General features: G+C 41.2%; 1 protein-coding gene across 1 annotated transcript in view; it reads left to right on the top strand.

The window, feature by feature from the left end:
• NUP133 (nucleoporin 133) overlaps positions 1 to 25,926 on the top strand; it is a 57,136-nt gene that overhangs the window by 21,656 nt on the left and 9,554 nt on the right. The window contains exons 11-21 of the mRNA XM_049697415.1: positions 362 to 519; positions 1,923 to 2,014; positions 6,237 to 6,400; positions 7,662 to 7,756; positions 10,347 to 10,571; positions 13,751 to 13,873; positions 14,448 to 14,547; positions 15,115 to 15,366; positions 16,008 to 16,141; positions 18,475 to 18,633; positions 24,613 to 24,748. Coding sequence (XP_049553372.1) covers positions 362 to 519; positions 1,923 to 2,014; positions 6,237 to 6,400; positions 7,662 to 7,756; positions 10,347 to 10,571; positions 13,751 to 13,873; positions 14,448 to 14,547; positions 15,115 to 15,366; positions 16,008 to 16,141; positions 18,475 to 18,633; positions 24,613 to 24,748 — 1,638 coding nt within the window. The remainder of the gene's footprint in view (positions 1 to 361; positions 520 to 1,922; positions 2,015 to 6,236; positions 6,401 to 7,661; positions 7,757 to 10,346; positions 10,572 to 13,750; positions 13,874 to 14,447; positions 14,548 to 15,114; positions 15,367 to 16,007; positions 16,142 to 18,474; positions 18,634 to 24,612; positions 24,749 to 25,926) is intronic.

Below are 25,926 nucleotides of genomic sequence, written 5' to 3'. Positions count from 1 at the left end.
AGTCCCAGCACCAGAGCCTTGACTGGGTGAGTGGGATGCTGTTAAGACTCCAAGAGAGCTTAAACCTTTTCCTTCCGCACTGGCTTACTCAGTAAGTCAAGGTAGGGTTGGCAAGCTGTACTCTGAGTCTTGCAGAAGGGATGATTTTCTCGTTTGGTGCTCTGTACCCACTACTCTTGCAAGGCACAGTGAAGGACACAGCCTACCACTCCAGATAGCGGGGAGCCTTGACTTTTGATGCGGGATTACAGAGTAGGAGTAACACGGCAAAGGATATCACCAGGATTTTCTGCTGGGAGGTGGATTTAGGAAAGTACTTTTTGGTTATGTCTATCTGATCGTGTACTTTTCTTTCTCTTAGGAGATAGTATTTTAGGAGCTGGTTCCTGTGGGGGCGTTCCTATCCTTTTTTCTAGAAACAGTGGATTGGTGTCTATTACTTCAAGGGAAAATGTGTCCGTATTGGCAGAAGACCTTGAAGATTCCCTGGCATCTTCAGTTGCTGGACCAGGCAATGAGGTAACGTGGTTCCATAAGATTTTTTTTTTTTTTAAGTATAGTTGATTTAAAGTGTAGCTGATTTGCAAATGATTTAACGATTTTTATCAGGGTGTTTCCCACAAATGTTTAAAAGTCAGACCCTTTTAAAAGAGTTGTGATGAAGACATTAGTTCTTTTATCTCTCTCATCTCTTTTGTCCTCTTATTCAGAAGCGACTACTTGTAAGTCCTTCAGCTGTTTTTTTTGGTGTTTGCCTCCACATTTCTAAGTAATATGCATGTATTGCTGTCTCTCATTCACTAATTCTCGTCGTCTGTAGATCTCCTGTTGGAGGATGAGGACTTGGGTAACCTACATTCCTCTCTGCGTTTATCACCCCAGTGTACATTTTTTCCATTATAAGGGCTATGTGAATGTTGTTTATAGTCCAGAGTGAAGCAGTGTGCTGATTACATTTCCTTTAGTGTACAACTTTGTGCGATTCTTGGAGTGGACTAATTTCATATTTGCTTACTTTTCTTTGATATATGGCTTAATCTTCCCACACCCTCCAGCAGCTGCGTAGGCGCCTTTCCGTAAAGCTTTGCCCAGGGTCACGTCTCTAGAGAAGCCCCTTGCCTGCTATCTGCCTGGAACTTCCCTATTTCTTGTCCTCAGGGCCTGTCCCCGCACTGCACGGGTTTGCCTGGCCTCCTCCCTGCTCTGTCACTTGCTGCTCCTCCCTTCTAGTTTCCAACTTTGTGTTGCAGTTGGAACCGCAGATGTGTGGTGGTTGTGTTTCTTTTTCTTCTGGGATGATTTTTGAGGGGAGAGTGGGGGAAAAAAACATCATTTTTTTTTCCTGTCATCTTGAATTCTGAAATACCCTGATCCGTAAAAAAGATTTTTATCATTCTTTTACAGGAGGCTAAAAATTAACACTGTTTGGGGTAATTTCCATTTGAATAGTATGTAAAATATATAGACTGTAATTCAAAATGAAAATGATTTGATACAGGTTCAACAGAAAGTAACTTTTTTTTTTTTACGTTTTTTCTTTTGTAATCATGTGGTTTTCATAATACTGCTGTATGTTAAGATTGAAATCAACCATTATGCTTAGAAATACACTTTGTGATGAGTTGTATAAGGGTAAGCCTATAAGAAGGTTGTGTTGTGATGAAATCTGCAAATGATTTTACTCACAATATAATTCCTGAATTATATATACATTTTCTATAGGACTTTAGTTGATCATTTGGTGTGTTTTATCTTGTTTCAATAAATGTCTTAAGTATCAATATATAAACCGTTGGTATAGAGAGTACGGCAAACAGCTGTGTGTCTGTACTGTTGCTCTCATAGGTGGGTCCAGTGTTTAGTCCAATAACTAAGAATATTCTTATACCTTCACCTCTAAATTATAGTTTGTTATTTTACAGAGTGTGGTTTTTGACACCTCTACCAAGAATGAAACTATTGCCCGAGAAGATAAAACCAAATTGCTAAAAGCTGCTTTTCTGCAATACTGCAGGTATGATAAGTCTTTAAAATTACTGCCCTTTTGATGTTTGAGGACACATGTTACTGACATATGCTGCTTATTTGTTGACTAGTGGGAACGAGTTGGAGGAGTGAAGCCATCCAGGAGAAGATGTTTTTCTGAGCTTTAGCACTTTAACAAACTCTTGTTCTGAACTTGGTAGCCGCGGGAGGGTTCCAGCTAGGCTGGGAGAAACCTGGTGTAACACAGCCTCTCCACTCGATCGAAACAACGTCCCACTAGAAATGGTGGTCATGAAGGCAGCTTGCAGGCATGCTTTATGTATAATGTGAAGGCAGTGAAGTTGCATACAAAGGGTTATCATCGCTGTTGTAAAGGAATTAGTCTTGGCCTGTTGGTTGAGTTCTGCTGTGTAGAAATCACCATAGAACTCAGTGGCTTATTTAATACAGCTTCTGGCCCTGCGTCTGGCTGTTTGGGGCTGTGCTGGGGTGGCAGTTTTCCTGGTCCTGCCTGGGCTCGCGCATGGTCTGTGGTCAGCAGCCAGCTGTCTGGTTACACTTGCTCCCATCTGGGGACCCTGGCTGGTCAGCTCTGTCTGCCTCATGTGGCATCTCTTCCTCTAGCAGGCTACCCTGGCCTGCTCACAAACCTCAGGGCTCTGGAAGTGGAAGAGAGGAAGCCTCGCTGCACAAGTGCTCTTCGAGTTTCTGCTTGGTCACATTTGCTAATATCCCGTTGGACCCAGCGAGTCCCGGGGTGAGGCCTCGTGGAAGGCTGCTCGCAGGAGGGTGTGCACGGGGTGGAGGAAACAACTGCACTCGCTCTGTCGCACTTGCTGACCCTATACAGTCATTTCAGTTTGTCCTGCACACACATTCTGCACGTTCTGTACCTGGTACCTTCCATTTATATTGGAATGAATACTCGGGAAAATTGTGATCCAGCCCTTGCTCTGTCCCAATTAACTGTGTGAGACTTTGGACAGATTGCTTAATGTCTCTGGAATTGGGGTTTAGCAGATCTTTGTTTTGAAGAAATAGTCAGACTTTACCGCCTCCATTTTTGCCGCTCTCAGCTCACGGTCCCGTAATTCCACTCCTAGTGGCGTCTGGTGCGTGGAGGCTCCCTCTCACAGAAGGGACACACTTGAGACTTTGTAGTGCATTTACAGTTTGAAAATTCTGTGCCATCGTACTGATGGTCTACTGAGCTTAATTTCCTGTCCAGAAGAGGGCACCAGTGTTTTGTTTCTGTTTTTAAATAGTATTCTTTTAGTCTTGTTCTGTTGCATGGTGTTCAGTCTGACTGCCAAGATTTGGATTAATACTCTGATTTTATCTTGTATAAATTTATCCTTTAATTAACAGTCTGTCAGACTTGTGGCATCTCAACATTTAAATGGTAATGGAGTCACTGTACTAGTTTCCTGTGCCTGCTGTAGTGAATTGCCACAAACTGGGTGGCTTAAAACAATAGAAATTTATTCTGTCACAGTTCTGGAGGCCAGACGTCCAAGAGAACGGTGGCAGCAGGGCCGTGTACCCTCTGAAGGCTCTGGGGAAGGGTCTTCGCTAGCCTCTCCCTTAGCTCCTGGTGATTGCGGGCAGTTGTTGGCTTTCCTTGGCCACATACGCATCCCTCCAGCTGTCTGTATTGGCATATGGCCTTCTTCCCTGTGCATCTGTCTTCACGTGTCCTGATGATGACACCAGTCATTGGGTTTAGGGCCCACCCTAATCCAGTATGACCTCAGCATGAACTTAGCTGATCGTAGCTTCGAAAACCTTATGTCCAAATAAGATCACGTGCTGAGGTTCTGGGTGGACTTGGATTTGGGGGAACACTATTCAACCCAGTATAGTCATTTCTAAATGTTTTACTGGGGAAGATGATTAAGTACGAAAAGCGGTCCCTGGCCTCAAGTGCTCAGAGCGTAGTAACCTTAGGACCGGTGTTATTGGGCTTCTGACACAACTGTGTTATCCTGTTTAGCGTAAAGTACCATGAGGTTAACAAGAAGTCATTTCTGGGGTGGTTTCAGCCAATGGTCTAAAAAAATTAGCCTCTTCACAAGTGGGATCATGGAACCTTTAAAGCAGCATTTCTCAGCCTTCTCACTACTGACATTTGAGGCCAGATGGTCTTTGTTGTGGGGCCGTCCTGTGCACTGTAGGGTGTTTAGCAGCATCTCTGGCCTCTTCCCGTTTGATGCCAGTAGCATCCTTCCCCCCAGACCGTGACAACCAGAATTATTTTCAGGGGGTCAAAGCTGGTGGATAGAACTCTAAACTATTATCCATTCAGTTTTTTGCTAAGGTAATATTACTATTTTTATAGCATGGTTTCTTTGAAATTAATTTGTATATTATTTTGATTTTACTTAATATAAATATAAAATCTTTTGTTCGTGAGAGTTTTAAGAAACTTAGTCTTTTGATTAAAATAGTTCATTATTGAGTGATCATGCTATGGTCCACTTTGTATTCCCATGACCTCTAGCATAACTAGGTTTCCGGCTTCAACCTTGCCTTTAACACTTGGCGGCAGTTTTTCTGTGTTTCTCTGGTCAGCTCTGTCTCCTCTTCTGCAGAGACCATTTCAACCCTTTCCTCGCCTCGCTACCTTCCCATTTCTCTGCTCCTTTCCCCCGCAAGCAGCTGACTCAGGCTCCTGTTGCACAGAGATAGTAGAAGCCATCAGAGGACAACTCCCTGTACTTAGCGCCCACAAACTTACCTGCATCCCGGCTCCTCTTCCCTTTCCCTCCCTGGGGAGTAGGAAGAGGTGTTCTTCTTCCTAAGGCCAGTCTCTCTGTTCTGAGTGCCATTGTGTCCTGTTTCCCTTGAGACTGTACTCTCTCAGTTACTCCCCTTCTACATCTTTGACCTTGTGCTGGCCTCTTCTCATCAGCTGTTAATCATATGTAATCTGCCATTTTTAAAAAAGACCAGTCTTTGATTTGTTGTCCCCCTTTGAGCTAGCACCTCTTCTGTTTGTTCCTGTTTACAGCTAAACTGCCTGAGACGTCGCCTCCAGTTGTTATCGTCTTCCATATTTTTCTCTTTCTACTCCCTGTGCCATCTTTCCTCCTTCCTTGGCTTCATTTGCTGAAGAAGCACAGCCCTACCTTGCTCTGGGCCATTACATACAAACGAAGAATGTTCAGAAGCAGTTGTGTGTTCCACAGGAACCTAGTTGTAACACATGTGAAACTGTGCTTGTCTTCTCCAGAGCTTATTCTTTCTTTCCTAGCCCCTGTTCCAGTGGCAGGTCCTAGCAGCCACAGTCAGTTGTTCAGTCATCCTTACGCATCAGACCCAGCCGATGGCCAGAATTTCCCTCCTGTGTCTCTTTCTCAAAGCTGTCTGCCTGTCTCCTTCGCTGCTGCAACTGCTGCTGATGGAAACTCCCGTCCTCTCTTGCCTGGATAGATTTCTGCAGTAACTTCCTCACTGGATTTTTCTCCCTCCTGTCTGATCCCTCATCTCCATAGCGTAGTTAGAATGATCTTTTTAAAATAGAACAGATCGCGACATTTCCTTCTAAGCTCTTTACGAGACCTTCTGTGCTCTGTCCTTTGTTTCTAAGAGGTCTGCCTTGGACCCTTCTTCCCTCTCTCCTCACTGGGTGATCTTCTCTCCCCCAGGGCTTCCGTTCTCTGCTGGGATGCAGGCGTACTTCTTAGAGGTGTGCCTTGTGCTCTCTCTGCCACTGTGTGCCCCTCCCACACTCACCCCCACCCCCCTGCACCTCTTTCTCCAGGAAGTGTTCCCTGCCCGTCGGGGGTGTTGGTTCTCCCTCTGTGTGCTATGTGGCCTCTGTTCTTTCCCTGTCTAGTGTGTGTGTGTAACTGCTTCTTTAATTATCTGACTCCTCATGCCACTGTATACTTTGTTAAGTCTTAGGACTGTGTTCTGATGTTTTGTTTATTGTTCTGTCTCCAGAACCTGCATATTATCAGTGTTCAACACGTATTTGTTGAATTAATGAATGCATAATTGTCTCCCTTTTAAATAAATGATATTAGAAGTAATAAACTTTGGGCTAACATATGGGACTTTTAATTTCACAATTAACTTTTTCATGATGAGTTTAATACTTTTACTTTTTTTAAAAATTTTTATTGGGGTATAATTGCTTTACAATGGTGTGTTAGTTTCTGCTTTGTAACAAAGTGAATCAGCTATACATATACATATATCCCCATATCTCCTAATACTTTTACTTTTGTTTTCTGATTTTATTTCAGAAAAGATTTAGGTCATGCTCAAATGATAGTTGATGAGCTGTTTTCCTCTCACTCTGATTCGGATTCCAATTGTGAACTAGACAGAGCTGTTACCCAAATCAGCGTGGACCTGGTGGACGACTACCCTGCTTCTGATCCACGGTGGGCTGAGTCTGTCCCCGAGGGTAAGAGCATCCTAATTTTAATGTTATGGAGAAGAAATTCTGGTTCTTTTGTTCAAGCGTTTCTCAGTGCATATTTTTTATTTTCTGAAACAATTTAATATTAATTCAGTATTTTATAAAAGTTGTAACTTTCCTTATAGTAGATTTTTTTTTTTTTTTGCGGTACGCGGGCCTCTCACTGTTATGGCCTCACCTGTTGCGGAGCACAGGCTCCGGACGCGCAGGCTCAGCGGCCATGGCTCACGGGCCCAGCTGCTCCGCGGCATGTGGGATCTTCCCGGACAGGGGCACGAACCCATGTCCCCTGCATCAGCAGGTGGACTCTCAACCACTGCGCCACCAGGGAAGCCCATAGTAGATTTTTAAAAGGGCTCAGAACAGGGAGCTCCTGGATGGTCTTAGTGGTTAGGATTCGGAGCTTTCACTGCCATGGCCCGGGTTTAGTCCCTGATCGGGGAACAGAGATCCCGCAAGCTGTGCGTCATGGCCAAAATAAGAAAAAAAGAAAAAAACACCTCATCTATTTTACATACATACAGGCATACATACATAAGGGGCTCAGAACAGGTCTACATAGTAGAATAGAAACGGAGGAGACATTGGAGCAAATCCTACATGTTCTGTCTGAACAGATTAATCAGCCCTACTTAGCATTCTCAGCATTTTATTTCTAAAAGGAAATTGGTGGCATAGGTAGGCATTTGACACTTGCCCCAAATTAAATGATAATTTTAGCATAACTACTGAATTTGGCTAATGGAAATTATGTGCTTCTCTAAGAGCAACAGTGGTCAGATCTCAGCCTGTAGAAGTGGGCATGTGTCCTCCTGTTCGGCCTGGGTGACTGTCCGTCTTACCCTCCACGCAGCATCGGGGCACTCGGGTCCCCAAGGACCATGCAACTGTCACAAACATCCTTTCAATCCCTAATTTCCTGCCTAGCAAGTAATTCCCATTAGAGTCTTAGGAAGAAAACATCAGTGCTCACCTTCTTTCTTTGACTGTTTTGAGCTGTCAAGCTTAGAATGATACAAGTGATTAAACTAATAATAACATATTTGTGTTTTGAATAAATGCGGTATGAATTGTATCAAACCCCCAAAAGTTTCGTCTAAATTTTTAACCTCTTGGGTAATGTAATTAATAATTGCATTGAAAGGTTAGTACTTTCCTTTTGTATAGATTTTTCTTAACTTCTAATAGCAGTACTTTCTGTCAAGCCAGTGTATTATGTTTTTGTCTTGTTATTGTGTTTCACCAGAAGCACCTGGGTTCAGCAATACATCTTTGATTATTCTCCACCAACTCGAAGACAAGATGAAAGCCCATTCTTTCCTTATGGACTTCATTCACCAAGTAGGCATCCCAGTCGCTGTGAACAGGGATGGCCGGACACCTGGCTTTACTGTGCCCTTTGTGGCTCTCTCCAGGACAGTGGGAGACCCTTTCTCACTAATTCTGAGGTGTTTCATTGGGTGGGACATGACTAGTGTTGCCCATTTTCTTTGCTGACTTAAGTAAATAATTCCAGGGCTGTGTGGAGGCCTGTAACTACAAGAAGCAAAGCTGCATTGAAAATAGGATAAAAAGAAGAAAAATAGTGTATTTCAGCAGAAATGTTATTTCAGCTTTTCTTGTTACATCCTATGATACCCTGCTTTTCATTCGGATTTCCTGTGTGCTTTTATATAAAACTTAGGTTTTCCCGAGTTGATTTTGTATTATTAGAAAGACAGTGAAGAATCTGAAGGTGGTGACAGGTTTTTCTATGTGGATGTTTAATTTCGAGGTGCCATTAGCATCAAATACTCATATAAAGTATTCTTTTTTTTTAAGGGGTAAGGGAATTCCCATTTATATTGAGCCTAATAATAGAAAATGTTTTTGCTGCTAGACAGAGTTGTTACACAAAATCACCCATCCTTACCTTGTTGATCAGTTGTGGCTCCCAGGCATAATCCAAAAGAATTAATTTAAATCCATTTTTGCACACTTTCTCCCAGAATCAGTATGCCTCCCTGTTAAAGAGACTGAAGTCAGTGCCACCTAATAGAACCTTCTGTGGTGATGGGACTGCCCTGTGGCTGTGCCGCCCAGCCTGGCAGCCTCAGTCCTGTGTGGCTGCTGAACACTTGAAATTGCTGCTGCAGCTGAGGAACTGAAGTTTTCTAAATTTAAATTTAATTAACTTAAAGTCACCACTTTGCTGGATAGTGGCTACCTTATTGGACAGTGTGGTTCTAGAGGATTCCAGAAATACCTTGGTTGTTTCTAATACCTCACTCTGCTTCAGTTTTGTTTTTTTTTTTTGTGATACGCGGGCCTCTCACTGTTGTGGCCTCTCCGGTTGTGGAGCACAGGCTCCGGAAGCGCAGGCTCAGCAGCCATAGCTCACGGGCCCAGCCGCTCCGCGGCATGTGGGATATTCCCGGACCGGGGCACGAACCCACATCCCCTGCATCGGCAGGCGGACTCTCAACCACTGCGCCACCAGGGAAGCCCTCTGCTTCAGTTTTAATGCACAGTCTGGCTCCAGTCTGCTCTTACTGTCTGGGCAAGAGAACTTTATTTGTTCACTGAGTCTTTTCTTAGTGTTTTAGGTGGGCTGCAGATCAATGGGGAAAAAACATGTTTTCTTCTGATGTAATTGTCAGGTGTTATCAGTTAACTCTTAATACATAACAAATACCCCTGGATGTGGTGGGTTAAAACAACTGTGGGTTAGCAGGGGCGGTTCTTTGCTGATTTCCCCTGGGCCCTCTCCTTGAACTGCATTTGGGGTGGGCTGAGCTGGCAGGTCCCCAGGCGTCTCTCGTCAGACTGGCAGTCGGTGCCACCGTCCGCTGGGGCCTCTTGGTTCTCCCCCCACTTAGTCTTATCCTCCTCTAGGCTGGACTGGCCTCCTGTGGTCTCCAGGCGGCGCTTCAAGGGGATGAACTTAGAAGCTGTAGGCTTCAGACGTCACATATTATCACTTCCACCAAAGCGACGTTGGTCAAAGCAAGTCACAAGGCCAGGCCAGATAAAAGGGATTGGGAACTTGATTGTGCCTCTTGATGGGAGGAGTGGCAAGGTCACTTTGCAGAAGGGTGTGCAGAAGGCTGGGGTGGGAGGAGTCCGTGGCCCTCACATGCCACACTGCGGGGATGCTAAGTTATCGGGGGGGGGGGCGAGGTGGGGGAGCCATGGGGCTGGAGCCGTTGTGGTATCTCCTGGTACAGCCTCCCTGGGCCTCAGACCCTCATGGAGTCACACAGCTGTTGGCAGTAGCATCCGTTGCAAGGGAATGTCTAGCCAGATCTAAAAATCCCAGTCTGCCTGTGCCTTTATATTTCCTTTAATATTTAGAGCTCATTTCATGGAAAGATTTACATTAATAATCAGGAAAAATGTACAACTGGATACTTGTATCTAAGAAAATAATTCTGAATATAAAACTCTCCTCCTCAAGCCAGAAATGGGCATCAAGCAAATCAGAGGCAGCTGATGCAAAGGGTCAGAGACACCCTCCCCCCAACCCTCCCCATGGCTTTAGGGTTCTGGAAGGTGGAGGCTGCTGAGTTTCTAGTTCTGAAGGTCTGGAGTCTAGGGGAGTTGATCAATGTAGCTAGGAAAGAACAGTTTTATGATTTTGATAACCATAAACAATCATTTGAGGAATAAGGTAGGTAGAGACAACAGTAGTTGACCCTAATCTTAGAACAGGAATGTCTGTACTTTCTTACAGGTGTAAATGGCCCTGGCTGAAGAGAGAGAGAGAGAGAGAGAGAGAGAGAGAGAGAGAGAGTGTTAGGAACAGCCCCAAAGACCAATAGACGGAGGTCTTTCTGGGGGAGGATGGGGCCAGCATCTCTGTACCCAGTGAGCTGCTGGTGGAAATGTGACTGCGTTCTCCTGTATGTTACTGTGAATGCTTTCTAAGAATATGTGTTCGTCTTGCCTCAAGGTCGGCTTGTTTGGACGTCTCGGCACTTTTCCAGTGAGAGGGCTGCCGATGGCCACACGGCTGCTGCTCTGTGAACACGCTGAGAAGCTGGCCGCCGCCATCGTCCTCAAGAACCACCACTCGAGGCTTTCCGACCTTGTCAACACAGCGATACTGATGGCCTTAAACAAGAGGGACTGCGACATCCCGTGCAGCCTGACTCCCGCAGACGTCTTCTTCAGAGAGGTGAGACGAGACCCGTCCTCCCCTTAGTGCGGCTCTGGAGCGCTGTGCCATTTACAGAACGGGCCCCCAGTGAGGAAAGGATTGAGAACAAAAGATGTCATTGAAGTTTTAAATTGGACTCCATGTTTTCTGGGTAAATTATCCCTCAGAAGTATCACTCATCTATCGCTTTCCCTGTAAGTTAGGGCTTGTAAAGATGACTACAAAGTCTTCCCTATCACATCTGGATGTTTTCCTTGTGTTTCTCCACACCACGTCTTGACTCTGCCCCAGAGGGCATCTCCATGGTGGGCTCCCCTGTCCCCCGGCTTCTGTTGTTTTGATGAAGGTGCAGCACCATCAGGTCAGAGCTTGGAGCTGTCGTCCCCAGCTTCCTTCCTTGCTGCTTCCACCTGTTTGCTGTGCCTGCTGTCAGACCAGGCTCCTCTCAGGCCGCCCTCTCCGCCCCTCCAGCGACTGCTCTGTCCCAGTTCCCCTTCAGGCCTGGACCTAATTGTGGCTCCCCATCTTGCTAGCCCGGGGCTGCACCATCCCGCCTTGGTCCCCTGACTCCTGCTCACATCTTTGTAAACAGTCCCTTCACTAAACTCTCCTCAGCTGCCTGCTGGGATCCTGCTCTACACCTCACTTTTAAAGTCAGATTTATTTTCAGAGGAAAAGAAAAACCTGCTGTAAACTTGGGAGGGAGAAAAGATGAAGGTGCTGGCCAGCTGGTGGCAGCTGGGCACTGGTCAGAGCACACAGCTCTGGTACCTGAGTGACACCTCACAACCTCATGAAAGGCAGGGCTGACTTTCCCGTCTCCCTTTACAGGTGTTGACGCCAAGACCCAGGGGCCGGTTGACTCAGCTGAGACCACAGATCCTGGCTCTGAGCCACCATTCAGCAGGCTGTTTTGGGTGTGCTAGTCAGTTGCTTCAGGAGTAGTCCTTCACTAGGGCTGTTCCTTCTCCCTTTGTGGCGTTATCTGAGTTTAGAAACTGCTAGCTCTTCCCCCAGCTCTGTGGAATTTGGAATTGTTTTTTGCATTTGGGAAGTTTTTCTGTTTGGTGCCTCTAATTTTATCTCCTTCCTCGTGCAGTCCGGCTGTCATCTAGCATCTAACAGCCTGTGCCAAGGGTCTCTTCTACTCTGAATATTTGATGTACTGCAACCAAAAATAAGACACTGAACTATGTTCAGTTCTGTTGACTCCTTAAATGTGTTTAGTTTGAAGGCCTCATTTTTATACATTTGGGCTTTTTCTAGGGAATGTAAGGCAAAGCACTTTTCTGTTTTATTTTGTTTTTTAATCAAGTATACCTGAAATCTGAATGAAAAAAAAGGAAGACAGTTCACCTCAAATTTCATGATCTAACCAAACTGTTGTCATTTTTGTGTCCTTCTTTGTCTTTATTCATACATAATTTTACAAGATAAAGTTTTTGTTTTTCTTATTTAATTATTAATGACAAATTGAGTTGAGCAAGAACCTGGTTGCTTTTTCTGCTTTTGGATCAAAGTGCAAAGCATACTAGTTAATTATGTATAAGTACATTTTTCCAATTAACTGGAAAAGAAATAGGGTCTGGAAATTATCAATTGGATGAATATATAATTCATGAGTAGCACCGTAGGAATGTGATAGGAAAAAAAAAACTAAAAATGTGATTGGTTCCTCAAAAGAATGCTCCATATGGAAGATAGTAATGTTTAAGACTGTTTACATCACCATTTATCTTAATTTCTCTTTACATTTACTGGTCTTAAGTTTCCTTTGGGTGAAGTTCTAAAGGTCCTCCCACATGGCATAACCATAATAAAAAGAGAGAGCTGAAGAGGTATGCATGTGTTTAGTGAAAAAATATGTATCAATTTTTTTTTTTCTTTTTACCTGTCCATCCACTTGGGAGTAGTAAATTACATTACAAACAAGTATGCATTTTAAGAGAAGAGCTGGATAACCCAAGTCAGGCTCTGATTGGTGGGCTGTGTAGGGGAGATGTGATCTCATAGCCCTGGATAGAAGGTAAAATAATACAGACTCTGCTTGAGGGTTGACCCTCCACCTGTAGCCAGTCTGGAAGGAGCCCCCGCACCGCCTGGGTCTCTATAAAGCGAGTTAACTGCTTCAGAACAGGCCCTCAACAGTGTTGGTACAGCTTATGAGCAATGTTTGAAACCACTGAACATGTAACTCACGTGGTAAGGCTGTCTAGCAAGTGTCTTGGGATTTTATTTGCTTTTATGTTATTTCGTGCCTTTTATATCACATGCTTTCATTATCTTTTTCACATTAACAGTGTAAAAAATTCTTACAAATTCAACGTGCCAGAGGTTTCTTGCTAGGGCTGTTAGGATGCCTTTGACTGACATCAGAAATACTAAAAGAAGAAGAGTGATTTTGTTTGGGCTCCATTGTGCATGTGTTTATGAATCGTTCCTTCAACTAGTTTGTAAGTTCCTTGAGGGCAGCAAATCTAATTTCCATTTCTTCTTATCTCTGAGCGCCCAATGCTATGCAAACTCTAAATGCCAAGTAAATATCCACTTGATAAATAAAGGGGGAAAAGCTTAACTGGGGGCTGAAACTGGAAACAAGTGTTTCAGTGCTTAACATTTTTGCACAGTTACCTTCATGTGTTAATTAATGACAAAAAATAGAACAGTTACAAGTTATGTATTTAGTTAGTTTCTATGTAGCTACTGCTGTTCTACAAACATTTCTATTATGTCTAAAGAAAAGAAATTCTTCAAAGAAAGAAATTAGCAAGTTCATTGGTTGGATAACTATTTTAATCCATTAGTTCATTCGTTTAATTCATTACTTTGGGGTCTCGCATTGTTATGTGACATCATTTGTAGCCTAGTACTATTTAAAGGTGGCATTGAGCCCTCATAGCTATAATAAACAAATATTTCAGTTACTTGATATTTAAATACAAAACCTACCGGCTACCAATCCAGAATTTGCTTATTTATCAGACTCAGTTATTTGGGCTCTCCACCTTTTAAAAGTTAGGAGATTCTAACTTTTCTTGGCTTTTAAATTTGTTTTCATCACTGACTGTCCCTTTGACTACTGAGCAGAGGGTGTGACTTAGTGAGGAAAGCCTGCTGAGTCGATTCCAGGCAGCTGTAAGCGTGGCCCATCGGCATGGTCTCTGTTCCTAGTAGGTACCGTCTCTGTCCTTCCTCAGGTGTCCCAGGTAGATAGCGTCTGGGAGTGCTTACTGGAGCACGAGGAGCAAGTCTTGAAGGACACGGCCTTGGAGCCAGTTGAATGGGCGGAGGTGGCGATCAGTGTGAACAGTATTCTCAAGGTACGCACACATGCTGAAGATACCAGCAACTCAAAGCCCAGGCTGTGGATGGGGGAGGAAGTGGTCTCCATGTTCCTACTTTGCATCACCAGTGATCCATAATGGTTTAGCCATTCGTTCATTCCAAAAAGTTAGGAAAACCTCAGTCATTTTATCAGTCAGTTAATACACATCTGAGTGTTTGCCTTGTGCATGTTAAAAGTTTCTATTTGGTAGAATAAACCTTTTATTTGGAGAAGACATGTATATCATTGCAAAGGTATTAATGTTACTGTAACTGTATGCTTTTTAATTACACAAAAGCACACTACTTATATTATTGATTAAAATGTTTCATTTAATTTTAGCTCATGGACTTTATAGTAATGGTCTTCCTAGTTCGGTTACCGTAGTTCTCTAAAACTGAAGTTAAACTCTAGAGTAAAACAAATTTCAAATGCAGAAAGAATCAAAAAGTAGTCCAACAGGTCTCTGCCGAGTAATTTTTTGTAATAATAGACTTGATGTTTCAGATTATCTTAGAGATCCTGGGATCCCTTGCTTCCTGCATGTGATAACACATTTCATATTCCAGGACATGCTGCAGGCTGCTAGTCATTATCGACAAAATAGAAACTCCTTGTATAGAAGAGAAGAGCCAGTAGAAAAAGAACCTGAGTATATTCCGTGGACAGGTGAGATTGCAAGCACTGAGCCCAAATACACTGATTCATTAGCAGTTGATCAAAACATATTTCTAATGGTCTGTTATTTTCAGAAGCCATGTTGTTCTCCTAGTGCAAGTTTGTGAGTGAAATGAAAAATAACATAAGTGCCATCCCCAAGATGAGTAGTTCTTACGAAAATCACTTTGTTGCCTTGGAATAATTTGTAGATCTCTTTGTAACTCATTTTTTTAAACTGGTACTCAGGCATCTACTAGGTTTTAGTACGTGTAGTTATTCATAGCAGCAGGCCCTGGATGTACTGACTGTAATTTTTGTTGTTTTAATACAAGGAAATAAGTGGAGTAGCATTAAAGGAATTTAGAAGGAAGAAGAATCATGTTTACCTGGCTCTGCTGAGGCCATCCTCATAGAGAAGATGGGTTTGAGCAGGACATAGAAAAATATCAGCTGACCTCCTATTGGATTTCTTTTTCCATCCATCAAGGCTGACGGGATATAATTTTTAGGCAGTTGGTCTTTCCCGTAGCCATTATAGAATCCTTACTTGTCATATTATTTTGTGTGATTTTACAGCAACGAGTGGTCCTGCCGGCATCCGAACAGCAATAGTGCGCCAGCATGGGATTGTCCTGAAAATGGTTTATCCTCAGGCGGATAGCAACCTCCGAAACATTCTGACAGAGCAGCTGGTAGCACTGATTGATTGCTTCCTGGATGGTTATGTTTCTCAGCTCAAGTCTGTGGACAGATCCAGTGATCAAGAAAGATACAACAATCTGGAAATGGAATACCTGCAGAAAAGATCAGACCTCTTATCTCCGCTTCGTAAGTGCCTGATATTTAGTGAGGGCTGTGGGTCTTGAGTCTGCAGAACAGATGTAGGAGCCAAATCATTCACGCAATGTGTTATGCAGTGTAATGTCGTTAACCCAGCTGTAGCTCAGAGCTTAAAGCAGAGCTTTCCTGTGTACAGCTTTCTGTGTTCGTTTATTCAGCCTCGTTGTCATTACTTACCAGGTAACAAGTGTCCTAGATGGTGTTAAAGATGATTTAAAAATAAATAAATTAACAGCATGTGGAGACTGCTTACCATCTCAGACCTTCACAGGAACAGCTAGACTGCAGGGTAGAGCAGACAAGGGTCGTTCCACGGTGTGGAGAGGTGGTACGGCTCTTCAGAGGAGAACACGAGACGGTCACAGCCAGGATTCAGAGAAGAAGCTTGTCTTGCTACATGAAGGAAGGGGATAGCATCTTAGGTGGGCAGTGATGAAGCAAGGGACTGAATTTACATCTTTAATGAGTTTATATGGATTATGAAACTAAATGCCAGTAACTGGAAAGGTTTCTATTAATTAACTTTAGTATATAATATGAATAAAGGTAAAATTTCAAGGAATATTTTTTTTATTACATATTAAGTTTTCGCTAACAGGATTTTTTTCCATCTGTTCTCATTTCCATAGTCACACTAGGCCAGTACCCATGGGCTGCTTCATTAGCAGAAAAATACTGTGACTTTGATATCTTAGTACAAATGTGTGAGCAGACTGACAACCAGGCCAGACTGCAGCGCTACATGACACAGTTTGCTGACCAGGTAACGAACCCTGGGGGTGTAGGCTGTGGACCCTGTAAGAAGACTTTACCATTTCAAATCTTACTTGGGGTTTTTGGAAGATGATACAGTCTTTTTGCAGATTACCAGATACTAATTTGTACATTATGTTTCGTTGTAAATAGGTAGACAATTCTTTATATATAAATATTACTGACGGATTCTTTGACCTCTGAAAAATATGTTAAGACTTTTATTTCTATTCTTATATTTTCAGTTATAATTAAAAGTACTTAGGGATACGGATATTGCTAGAGTTCTAAAGTTTGAGTAGAAGATCTTGGGAGCATGGGATGCTACTTTTAGAGAGCTCAGATTTCTGTACACCTAAGATTCTTGTTTTCCTTCTTTGACATGCTTCCTGTTGTTGTTTTTTTACGCTTACTATTTTTTTTTAAAGTTCGCATTGTGACACTATTCAGGTACATTTAAGTTGTTCCTTAAAGCCAGTCTATTCAGTCAGTTGATCTTTATGTAAAAACTGATTTTTTTTCTTACTATAAAGGTAACATTGTATAAAGTTCAGGAAACCACTATAAACAAAAAAGATTAAAAAATCGTTCATAATTCTACCACCCGGAGAGAACCCTTTTTAACATTTGGTTTTATTCTTCTAGTCTTTTTACTCTACCAAACATGTTTCATTAACTGCTTATTTCACTTAATACATAACAGACATTTGTCCATATCATTAAATATTACACAACCACATTTTTAATGTTGTTATGGTATTTCATGGACTGGATGTAACTTATTTGATCAGTACCTGATTGCTGGACATGGCTTATCTCGTATTTCACAGTAGTGCTGAAGTAAATACTTTGTGCCCGTCATAATTTTTATTCCTTTTAAGGATTCTTATTCTCCGTTGATATTTTCCATCCTTTTGTGCTTTGTTCCTTTTATTTTCTTTAATATGTTTGCTAGTTATTTTAAGTCCTTTTGTGCTGATTCCAAAATGATCATTCTTAGGTCTGCTTCTGCTGCCTGCATATTCATATTTTTCTGCTTCTTATGTCTTACAATTCAAAAAATATACATTTATTTATTTTTATTTTGGCTGTGCCAGGTCTTAGTTGAGGCACATGGGATCTTCGTTGCGGTATGCAGGATCTTTTTTTTTTTTTTAGTTGCGGCATGCGGACTCTTAGTTGTGGCATGCATGTGGGGTCTGGTTCCCCGACCAGGGATTGAACCTGGGCCCCCTGCATTGGGAGCATGGAGTCTTACCCACTGGACCACCAGGGAAGTCCCTTGCAATTTTTTAAATTGTATTTTGGACATTGTGTATAAAAGAACCGTAAAGACGGAAATCAATGCTGTTCTTTCCCCTGGGAGACAGGTAAGATGAGAGGCAGATCACTCAATACATCAAGAATAGAGGTGGGTCAGGGCTTGACTGCAACTTCCGTTAAATTCATTCATTTCTGGTTTCAGATGTCTTATGGGGCTGGTGTGTTCCTTGCAGAATTCCCCCTTTAGTGGAAATATCTCTTAAGTACTGTGAGACTGCAGGACACTTTTGTCTTCCTTTCCAGCCCAGCCTCTCACACCACCCCAGCATCCAGCAAACGTCCTGTGGGGAAACTGGATGTGCCTCTCTAGATTCTGATTTATTGTGCCAGCCCACATGGACACGTGGCACCCAGTTCTGCCCCTGAGAATCTTTCATTCTGGAAGGATAGTGTCTCAGTACCGTCCAGTGGAACTTTCTGTGGTAATGGAGATCTTGCCCATATGTGCTGTCCCAAATGGAGTTTCTGACCACAGATGGCCTTCAAGTACTTGAAATGTGACTGGTGTCTCTGAGGGACTGAATTTTACATTTTAGACTAAGTTTAAGCAGCTACATGTGACCGGTGACTGCCATATTATTGGACAGTGCACATCTGTGTGACCCTGAGCAAGATCCCCTTTCTGGATCTGAATGGCCTCATTTGTTAAATGAGGTGATTTGAGGACCCTACAATGCAGGAAATGAGTGTTTAAAACTGGATTTCTATTCTGGAGTCTAAGACCTTTGGGAGAAATTTAATACTTTATTATCAGAAATGTGTGTTGTTTTTTTTTTTTGGCACTACGCGGGCCTCTCCGGTTGCGGAGCACAGGCTCTGGACGCACAGGCTCAGCGGCCATGGCTCACGGGCCCAGCCGCTCTGCGGCATTTGGGATCTTCCCGGACCGGGGCACGAACACGCGTCCCCTGCATTGGCAGGCGGACTCTCAACCACTGCGCCACCAGGGAAGCCCCAGAAATGTAGTTTTAAAAACTGTATTACTATATATTCTTGAATTCTTGGCTTTGTTCTTTATAGAATTTTTCAGACTTTCTCTTCCGTTGGTATCTGGAGAAAGGAAAGCGAGGCAAATTATTATCTCAGCCTATTTCTCAACACGGACAGTTGGCCAATTTTTTGCAAGCTCATGAACATCTCAGCTGGTTACATGAAATTAACAGCCAAGAATTAGAAAAGGTAAGAAGGATTCAGTTATATGGAGCAGATTTAGGCAATTTTTTGTTTAGTTTTAACTAGTTTAGTTTTTTGTAGTTAAATACTACTTACGGATTTTTTAAAAATGTATATCTCCTATTCTCTCACATAATTTGATAAAAGTATTTTTCATTTATGATGGTACTGCCATTACTTGTTATATCTCAGTAAAAAAAAAAAATGAAGACTATTGTGATTTGACTGTTATTACAGTAAAATAAAGCACAAAAACTTTAACACATAATTAGCAGTTATTGGCCTTTTTTTGTAATGAGTATTTTCTTGTAATAAAAATGTTCAAATTATCAGTAAAAAGAGTACATGAATTAAAGTTTGTCCTTGACAGGGTATTGACGTGAGAGCAAATGTTGGGATTTTGGGGGGTTTTTTTGGCTAGGCTCCTGTTACAGCCCTTTTTTTTCTTGAATTGGGGTATAGTTGTTTTACAACATTGTGTTAGTTTCTACTTCACAGCAAAGTGGAGTTCCCTGTGCTATACAGCAGGTTGTTACTAGTTATCTATTTTATACATGTTAGTGTATATACGTCAATCCTAATCTCCCAGTTCATCCCACCCCCCACTCCCTACCCCCCACTTTCCCCCCTTGGTGTCCATACGTTTCTTCTCTACATCTGTGTCTCTGTCTCTGCCTTGCACACGGGTTCATCTGTACCATTTTTCTAGATTCCACATATATGCATTAATATATGATATTTGTTTTTCTCTTTCTGATTTCACTCTGTACGACCATATCTAGGTCCATCCACGTCTCTACAAAAGACCTAATTTCATTCCTTTTTATGGCTGAGTAATATTCCATTGTATATATGTACCATATCGTTTTTTTCCATTCGTCTGTTGATGGACATTTAGGTTGCTTCCATGACCTGGCTATTGTAAATAGTGCTGCAATGAACAATGGGGTGCATGTGTCTTTTTGAATTATGGTTTTCTCTGGGTATATGCCCAGTAGTGGGATTGCAGTAGTGGGATTGCTGGGTCATATAGTAGTTCTATTTTTAGTTTTTTAAGGAACCTCCATACTGTTCTCCATAGTGGCTGTATCAATTTACATTCCCACCAACAGTGCAAGAGGGTTGCCTTTTCTCCACACCCTCTCCAGCATTTATTGTTTAGATTTTCTGATGATGCCCATTCTAACCGGTGTAAGGTGATACCTCATTGTAGTTTTGATTTGCATTTCTCTAGTTAACGATGTTGAGCAGCTTTTCATGTGCTCTTGGCCATCTGTATGTCTCCTTCGGAGAAATGTCTATTTAGGTCTTCTGCCCATTTTTTTATTAGATTGTTTGTTTTTTTGATATTGAGCTGCATGAGCTGTTTATATATTTTGGAGTTAATCCTTTGTCCGTTGATTCATTTGCAAATATTTTCTCCCATTCTGACACTTGTCTTTTCGTCTTGTTTATAGTTTCCTTTGTTGTGCAAAAGCTTTTAAGTTTCACTAGGTCCCATTTGTTTATTTTTATTTCCAATACTCTAGGAGGTGGGTCAAAAAAGATCTTGCTGTGATATATGTCAAAAAGTGTTCTTCCTATGTTTTCCTCTAAGATTTTTATAGTGTCTGGTCTTACATTTAGGTCTTCAATCCATTTTTTTTTTTTTTTTTTTTTTTTTTTTTGCGGTACACGGGCCTCTCACTGTTGTGGACTCTCCCGTTGCGGAGCACAGGCTCCGGACGTGCAGGGTAAGCGGCCACGGCTCACAGGCCTAGCCGCTCTGCGGCATGTGGGATCCTCCCGGACTGGGGCACGAACCCGTGTCTCCTGCATCGGCAGGCGGACTCTCAACCACTGCGCCACTTCAATCCATTTTGAGTTTATTTTTGTGTATGGTGTTAGGGAGTGTTCTAATTTCATTCCTTTGCATGTAGCTATCCAGTTTTCCCAGCACCACTTACTGAAGAGACTGTCTTTTCTCCATTGTATATCCTTGCCTCCTTTGTCATAGATTAGTTGACCACAGGAGCATGGGTTTATCTCTGGGCTTTCTATCCTGTTCCATTAATCTATATTACTGTTTTTGTGCCAGTACCATATTGTCTTGATTACTGTAGCTTTGTAGTATAGTCTGAAGTCAGGGAGTCTGATTCCTCCAACTCTGTTTTTTTTCCCCTCAAGAATGCTTTAGCTATTCGGGCTCTTCTGTGTCTCCGTACAAATTTTAAGATTTTTAGTTCTAGTTCTGTCAAAAATGCCATTAGTAATTTGATAGGGATTGCACTGAATCTGTAGATTGCTTTGGGTAGTATAGTCATTTTCACAATGTTGATTCTTCCAATCCAAGAACATGTATATCTCTCCGTCTGTTTGTGTCATCTTTGATTTCTTTCATCAGTGTCTTACAGTTTTCTGAGTATAGATCTTTTACCCACTAGGTAGGTTTATTCCTAGATGTTTTATTCTTTTTGCTGCAGTGGGATTGTTTCCTTAATTTCTCTTTCTGATCTTTCACACTTAGTGTATAGGAATGCAGGAGATTTCTGTACGTTAATTTTGTATCCTGCAACTTCACCAAATTCATTGATGAGCTCTAGTAGTTTTCTGGTGGCATCTTTAGGATTTTCTATTTATAGTATCATGACATCTGCAAACAGTGACAATTTTACTTCTTCTCTTCCAATTTGTATTCCTTTTATTTCTTTTTTTCTCTGACTGCCATGGCTAGGACTTTCAAAACTATGTTGAATAGTAGTGGCGAGAGTGGACATCCTTGTCTTGTTCCTGAATCTTAGAGGAAATGCTTTCAGTTTTTCACATTGAGAATGATGTTTGCTATGGGTTTGTCATATATGGCCTTTATTATGTTGAGGTAGATTCCCTCTATGCCCACTTTCTGGAGAGTTTTTATCATAAATGGGTGTTGAATTTTGTCAAAAGCTTTTTCTGCATCTACTGAGATGATCTTTATTCTTCAATTTGTTAATATGGTGTATCACAGTGATTGATTTGCATATATTGAAGAATCCTTGAATCCCTGGGATAAATGCCACTTGGTCATGGTGTATGATCCTTTTAATGTGTTGTTGGGTTCTGTTTGCTAGTATTTTGTTGAGGATTTTTGCATCTATGTTCATCAGTGATATTGGTCTGTAATTTTCTTGTTTTGTAGTATCTTTGTCTGGTTTTGGTATCAGGGTGATGGTGGCCTTACAGAATGAGTTTGGGAGTGTTCCTTCCTCTGCAATTTTTGGGAAGAGTTTGAGAAGGATGAGCGTGAGTTCATCTCTAAATGTTTGATAGAATTCACCTGTGAAGCCATCTGGTCCTGGACTTTTGTTTGTTGGAAGATTTTTAATCATACTTTCAATTTCATTACTTGTGATTGGTCTGTTCCTATTTTCTATTTCTTCCTGGAAGAAATAGAATGGAAGCTTATACCTTTCTAAACATTTGTCCATTTCTTCCAGGTTGTCGTTTTTATTGGCATAGCATTGCTTGTAGTAGTCTCTTAGGATGCTTTATATTTCTGCAGTGTCCATTGTAACTTCTCCTTTTTCATTTCTAATTTTATTGATTTGAGTCCTCTCCCTCTTTTTCTTGATGAGTCTAGCAAATGGTTTATCAATTTTGTTTATCTTCTCAAAGAACCAGCTTTTAGTTTTATTAATCTTTGGTATTGTTTTCTTTGTTTCTATTTCATTTGTTTCTGCTCTGATCTTTATGATTTCTTTCTTTCTACTAACTTTTCTTTTTCTTCTTCTTTCTCTAGTTCCTTTAGGTGTAAGGTTAGATTGTTCATTTGAGATTTTTCTTGTTTCTTGAGGTAGGCTTGTATAGCTATAAACTTCCCTCTTAGAACTGTTTTCACTGCGTCCCATAGGTTTTGGGTCGTCGTGTTTTCATTGTCATTTGTCTCTAGGTATTTCTTGATTTCCTCTTCGATTTCTGCAGTAATCTCTTGGTTATTTAGTAATGTATTGTTTAGCCTCCATGTGTTTGTGTGTTTTACGTTTTTTTCCCTGTAATCAATTTCTAATCTCATAGCATTGTGGTTGGGAAAGATGTTTGATATGATTTCAATTTCCTTAAATTTACCAAGGCTTGATTTGTGACCCAAGATGTGCTCTGTCTTGGAGAATGTTCCGTGTGCACTTGAAAAGAAAGTGTAATCTGCTGTGTTTGGATGGAATGTCCTGTAAATATCAATTAAATCTATCTGATCTATTGTGTCTTTTAAAGCTTCTGTTTCCTTATTTATTTTCATTTTGGGTGATCTGTCCATTGGTGTAAGTGAGGTGTTAACGTCCCCCAATATTATTGTGTTACTGTCGATTTCCTCTTTTATAGCTATTAGCAGTTGCCTTATGTATTGAGGTGCTCCTATGTTGGGTGCATATATATTTATAATTGTTACACCTTCTTCTTGGATTGATCCCTTGATCATTATGTAGTGTCCTTCCTTGTCTCTTGTAACATTCTTTATTTTAAAGTCTATTTTATCTGATATGAGTATAGCTACTCCACCTTTCTTTTGATTTCCATTTGCATGGAATATCTTTTTCCATCCCCTCACTTTCAGTCTGTATGTGTCCCTAGATCTGAAGTGGGTCTTTTGTAGACAGCATATATATGGGTCTTGTTTTTGTATCCATTCAGCGAGCCTGTGTCTTTTGGTTGGAGCATTTAGTCCATTCACGTTTAAGGTAATTATCGATATGTATGTTCCTATTACCATTTTCTGAATTGTTTTGGGTTTGTTTGTGTAGGTCCTTTTCTTCTCTTGTGTTTTCTGCTTAGAGAAGTTCCTTTAGCATTTGTTGTAGTGCTGGTCTGGTGGTGCTGAATTCTCTTACCTTTTGCTTGTCCATAAAGCTTGTGATTTCTCCATCGAATCTGAATGAGGTCCTTGCTGGGTAGAGTATTCTTGGTTGTAGGTTCTTCCCTTTCACCACTTTAAATATATCATACCACTCCCTTCTGTCTTGTAGAGTTTCTGCTGAGTAGTTAGCTGTTAGCCTTATGGGAGTTCCCTTATATGTTATTTGTCATTTTTCCATTGTTGCTTTTAATAATTTTTCTTTGTCTTTAGTTTTTGTCAGTTTGATTACTGTGTCTCGGTGTGTTTCTCCTTGGATTTATCCTGCCTGGGATTCTCTGCACTTCTTGGACTTGGGTGGCTATTTCTTTTCCCCTGTTAAGGAAGTTTTTGACTATAATCTCTGCAAATATTTTCTCTGGTCCTTTCTCTCTCTCTTCTTCTGGGACCCCTATAATGCGAATGTTGATGTATTTAATGTTGTCCCAGAGGTCTGTTAGGCTGTCTTCATTTCTTTTCATTCTTTTTTCTTTATTCTGTTCCATGGCAATGATTCCCACCGTTCTGTCTTCCAGGTCACTTCTCCGTTCTTCTGCCTCAGTTACTCTGTATTGATTCCTTCTAGTGTATTTTTCATTTCAGTTATTGTAGTATTTATCTCTGTTTTTTGTTCTTTAACTCTTCTAGGTCTTTGTTAAACATTTCTCGCATCTTCTTGATCCTTGCCTCCATTCTTTTTCCAAGGTCCTGGATCATCTTCACTATCATTATTCTGAATTCTTTTTCTGGAAGGTTGCCTATCTCCACTTCATTTAGTTGTTTTTCTGGGGTTTTATCTTGTTGTTTCATCCGGGACATAGTCCTCTGTCTTTTCATTCTGTCTGTCTTTCTGTGACTGTGGTTTTCATTCTGCGAGCTGCAGAATTGTAGTTCTTCTTGCTTCTGAGAGCAAATGTTTTATACATGTCTCTTTTCCCAATAATTAGTGTGGGTGGCTGATACTTTATGTGTAATTACTCTCAGCGTATGGTACTCATCTGTTTTTAGGCTTGCTAGCAGTGACTTGATCTTTCATTGATACAGCTTGGGGGGAAACCAAGTTTGGGTTTTACTTAATCTTTATTGCAACTTGAATTAGTATCCAAGATTTTATCATAGTTTTCATATTTTGTTTATTGTAGGCTCATGCAACACTTCTGGGTTTGGCAAATATGGAAACTCGTTACTTTGCAAAGAAAAAAACCCTTCTTGGCTTGAGTAAATTGGCTGCATTAGCTTCAGACTTTCCAGAAGATACACTGCAAGGAAAAATTGAAGGTAAAATACAGTATTTGAACAAGAAGACATACAAATCAGTCATACTGTCAGTGTATTCTTAGAATGTGCTCTTGTTATCATTTAATGGGGTCCATTAGAAACAGGAGCCATCTCCTTTGAGAGGAGTGCTTTCTATTCAGTGTCCTTAGGCAATTACTCAGTTACATAATTAGGATTCTCTTTTTATGGAAAAAGTAATTTGTGCCTTAAATAAGAATTCCTAAAGAGTAAATTCAAATGATTTGAACAGAGTACTCTGATTACACCCCTAGTGACTCATATGCTAAGAAGAAACTGCAAAGAAACTTGACATTTACTCAGTGGGTTTGCTGTAGGTGGTGGTAATTCTGTAGTGGTGGTCTGCTGTAGGTGGTGGTTTGGGAAATTCTTCCTCATTCTTTTATTTTTAAACGCTAATAGTGCCTTTTGTTCTAGAGAAGTGTGTATATGTTCTGCAAGACTGGCTGGTAGTCTGAAAGGGGAGCTGTATTTTAACCTGGCCACCAGAGTTAGATCATGTTAATCAAAATATCTTAACACAAGGCTTTATTATTGCTGGTTCCCCCCCAACTTCTGGTCATCACTTTGCATTTTGATCACTTCTTAGCTTTTGCTTTCTTAGCACAATGAGAATATTTTCAGGTCTCAGTAATTTCCTACAGACTGTTATCACAGTGTATCTAATTGAAGGGAGTAGATTTTTAAGAGATAACTTTCTATTGGTTATACAAGTTTAATTATGGAAATTAGTAAAGTATAGAAAAAACAACAACAACAAAATAAATTGTCTATAATCCCACTGCCCTAGAGATAATTACTGTTACTTTTTTAATCCTCCCAGTCTGTTTTCTTAGGTATGGAAATTGCACAAAACAGTTTTAATTTTTACAAGCTTGGGATCATGTGGAATGATGCCAGTATTTGAATGAGCATATCTGTGATTTAGTCACTCCATTTTGCTGTAACTGCTGTTAGCAAACAGTTCTCCGTCCTTTTTTCCTGCAGCCCAGCTCATTCTCGTGGGTGAAGCCAGGTTATGATAGTTTATGTAAATCAAAAGCTCCTGTCACCCTATCGTATGGCGATAAATAACCATTGCTGGGTAATAGGTCTAGTGCACAGTCCTCTGGCTTGTGTTTTTCCTGGCATGTACTCATGGTGGCTTTTAAGTAGATCAT

Source organism: Orcinus orca, chromosome 14, assembly GCF_937001465.1.
Source record: "Orcinus orca chromosome 14, mOrcOrc1.1, whole genome shotgun sequence".
In the NCBI taxonomy this organism is placed as follows: domain Eukaryota; kingdom Metazoa; phylum Chordata; class Mammalia; order Artiodactyla; family Delphinidae; genus Orcinus; species Orcinus orca.
Note: the sequence above shows the minus strand (reverse complement) of the source record. Positions and strands in the feature narration are given on the sequence as shown.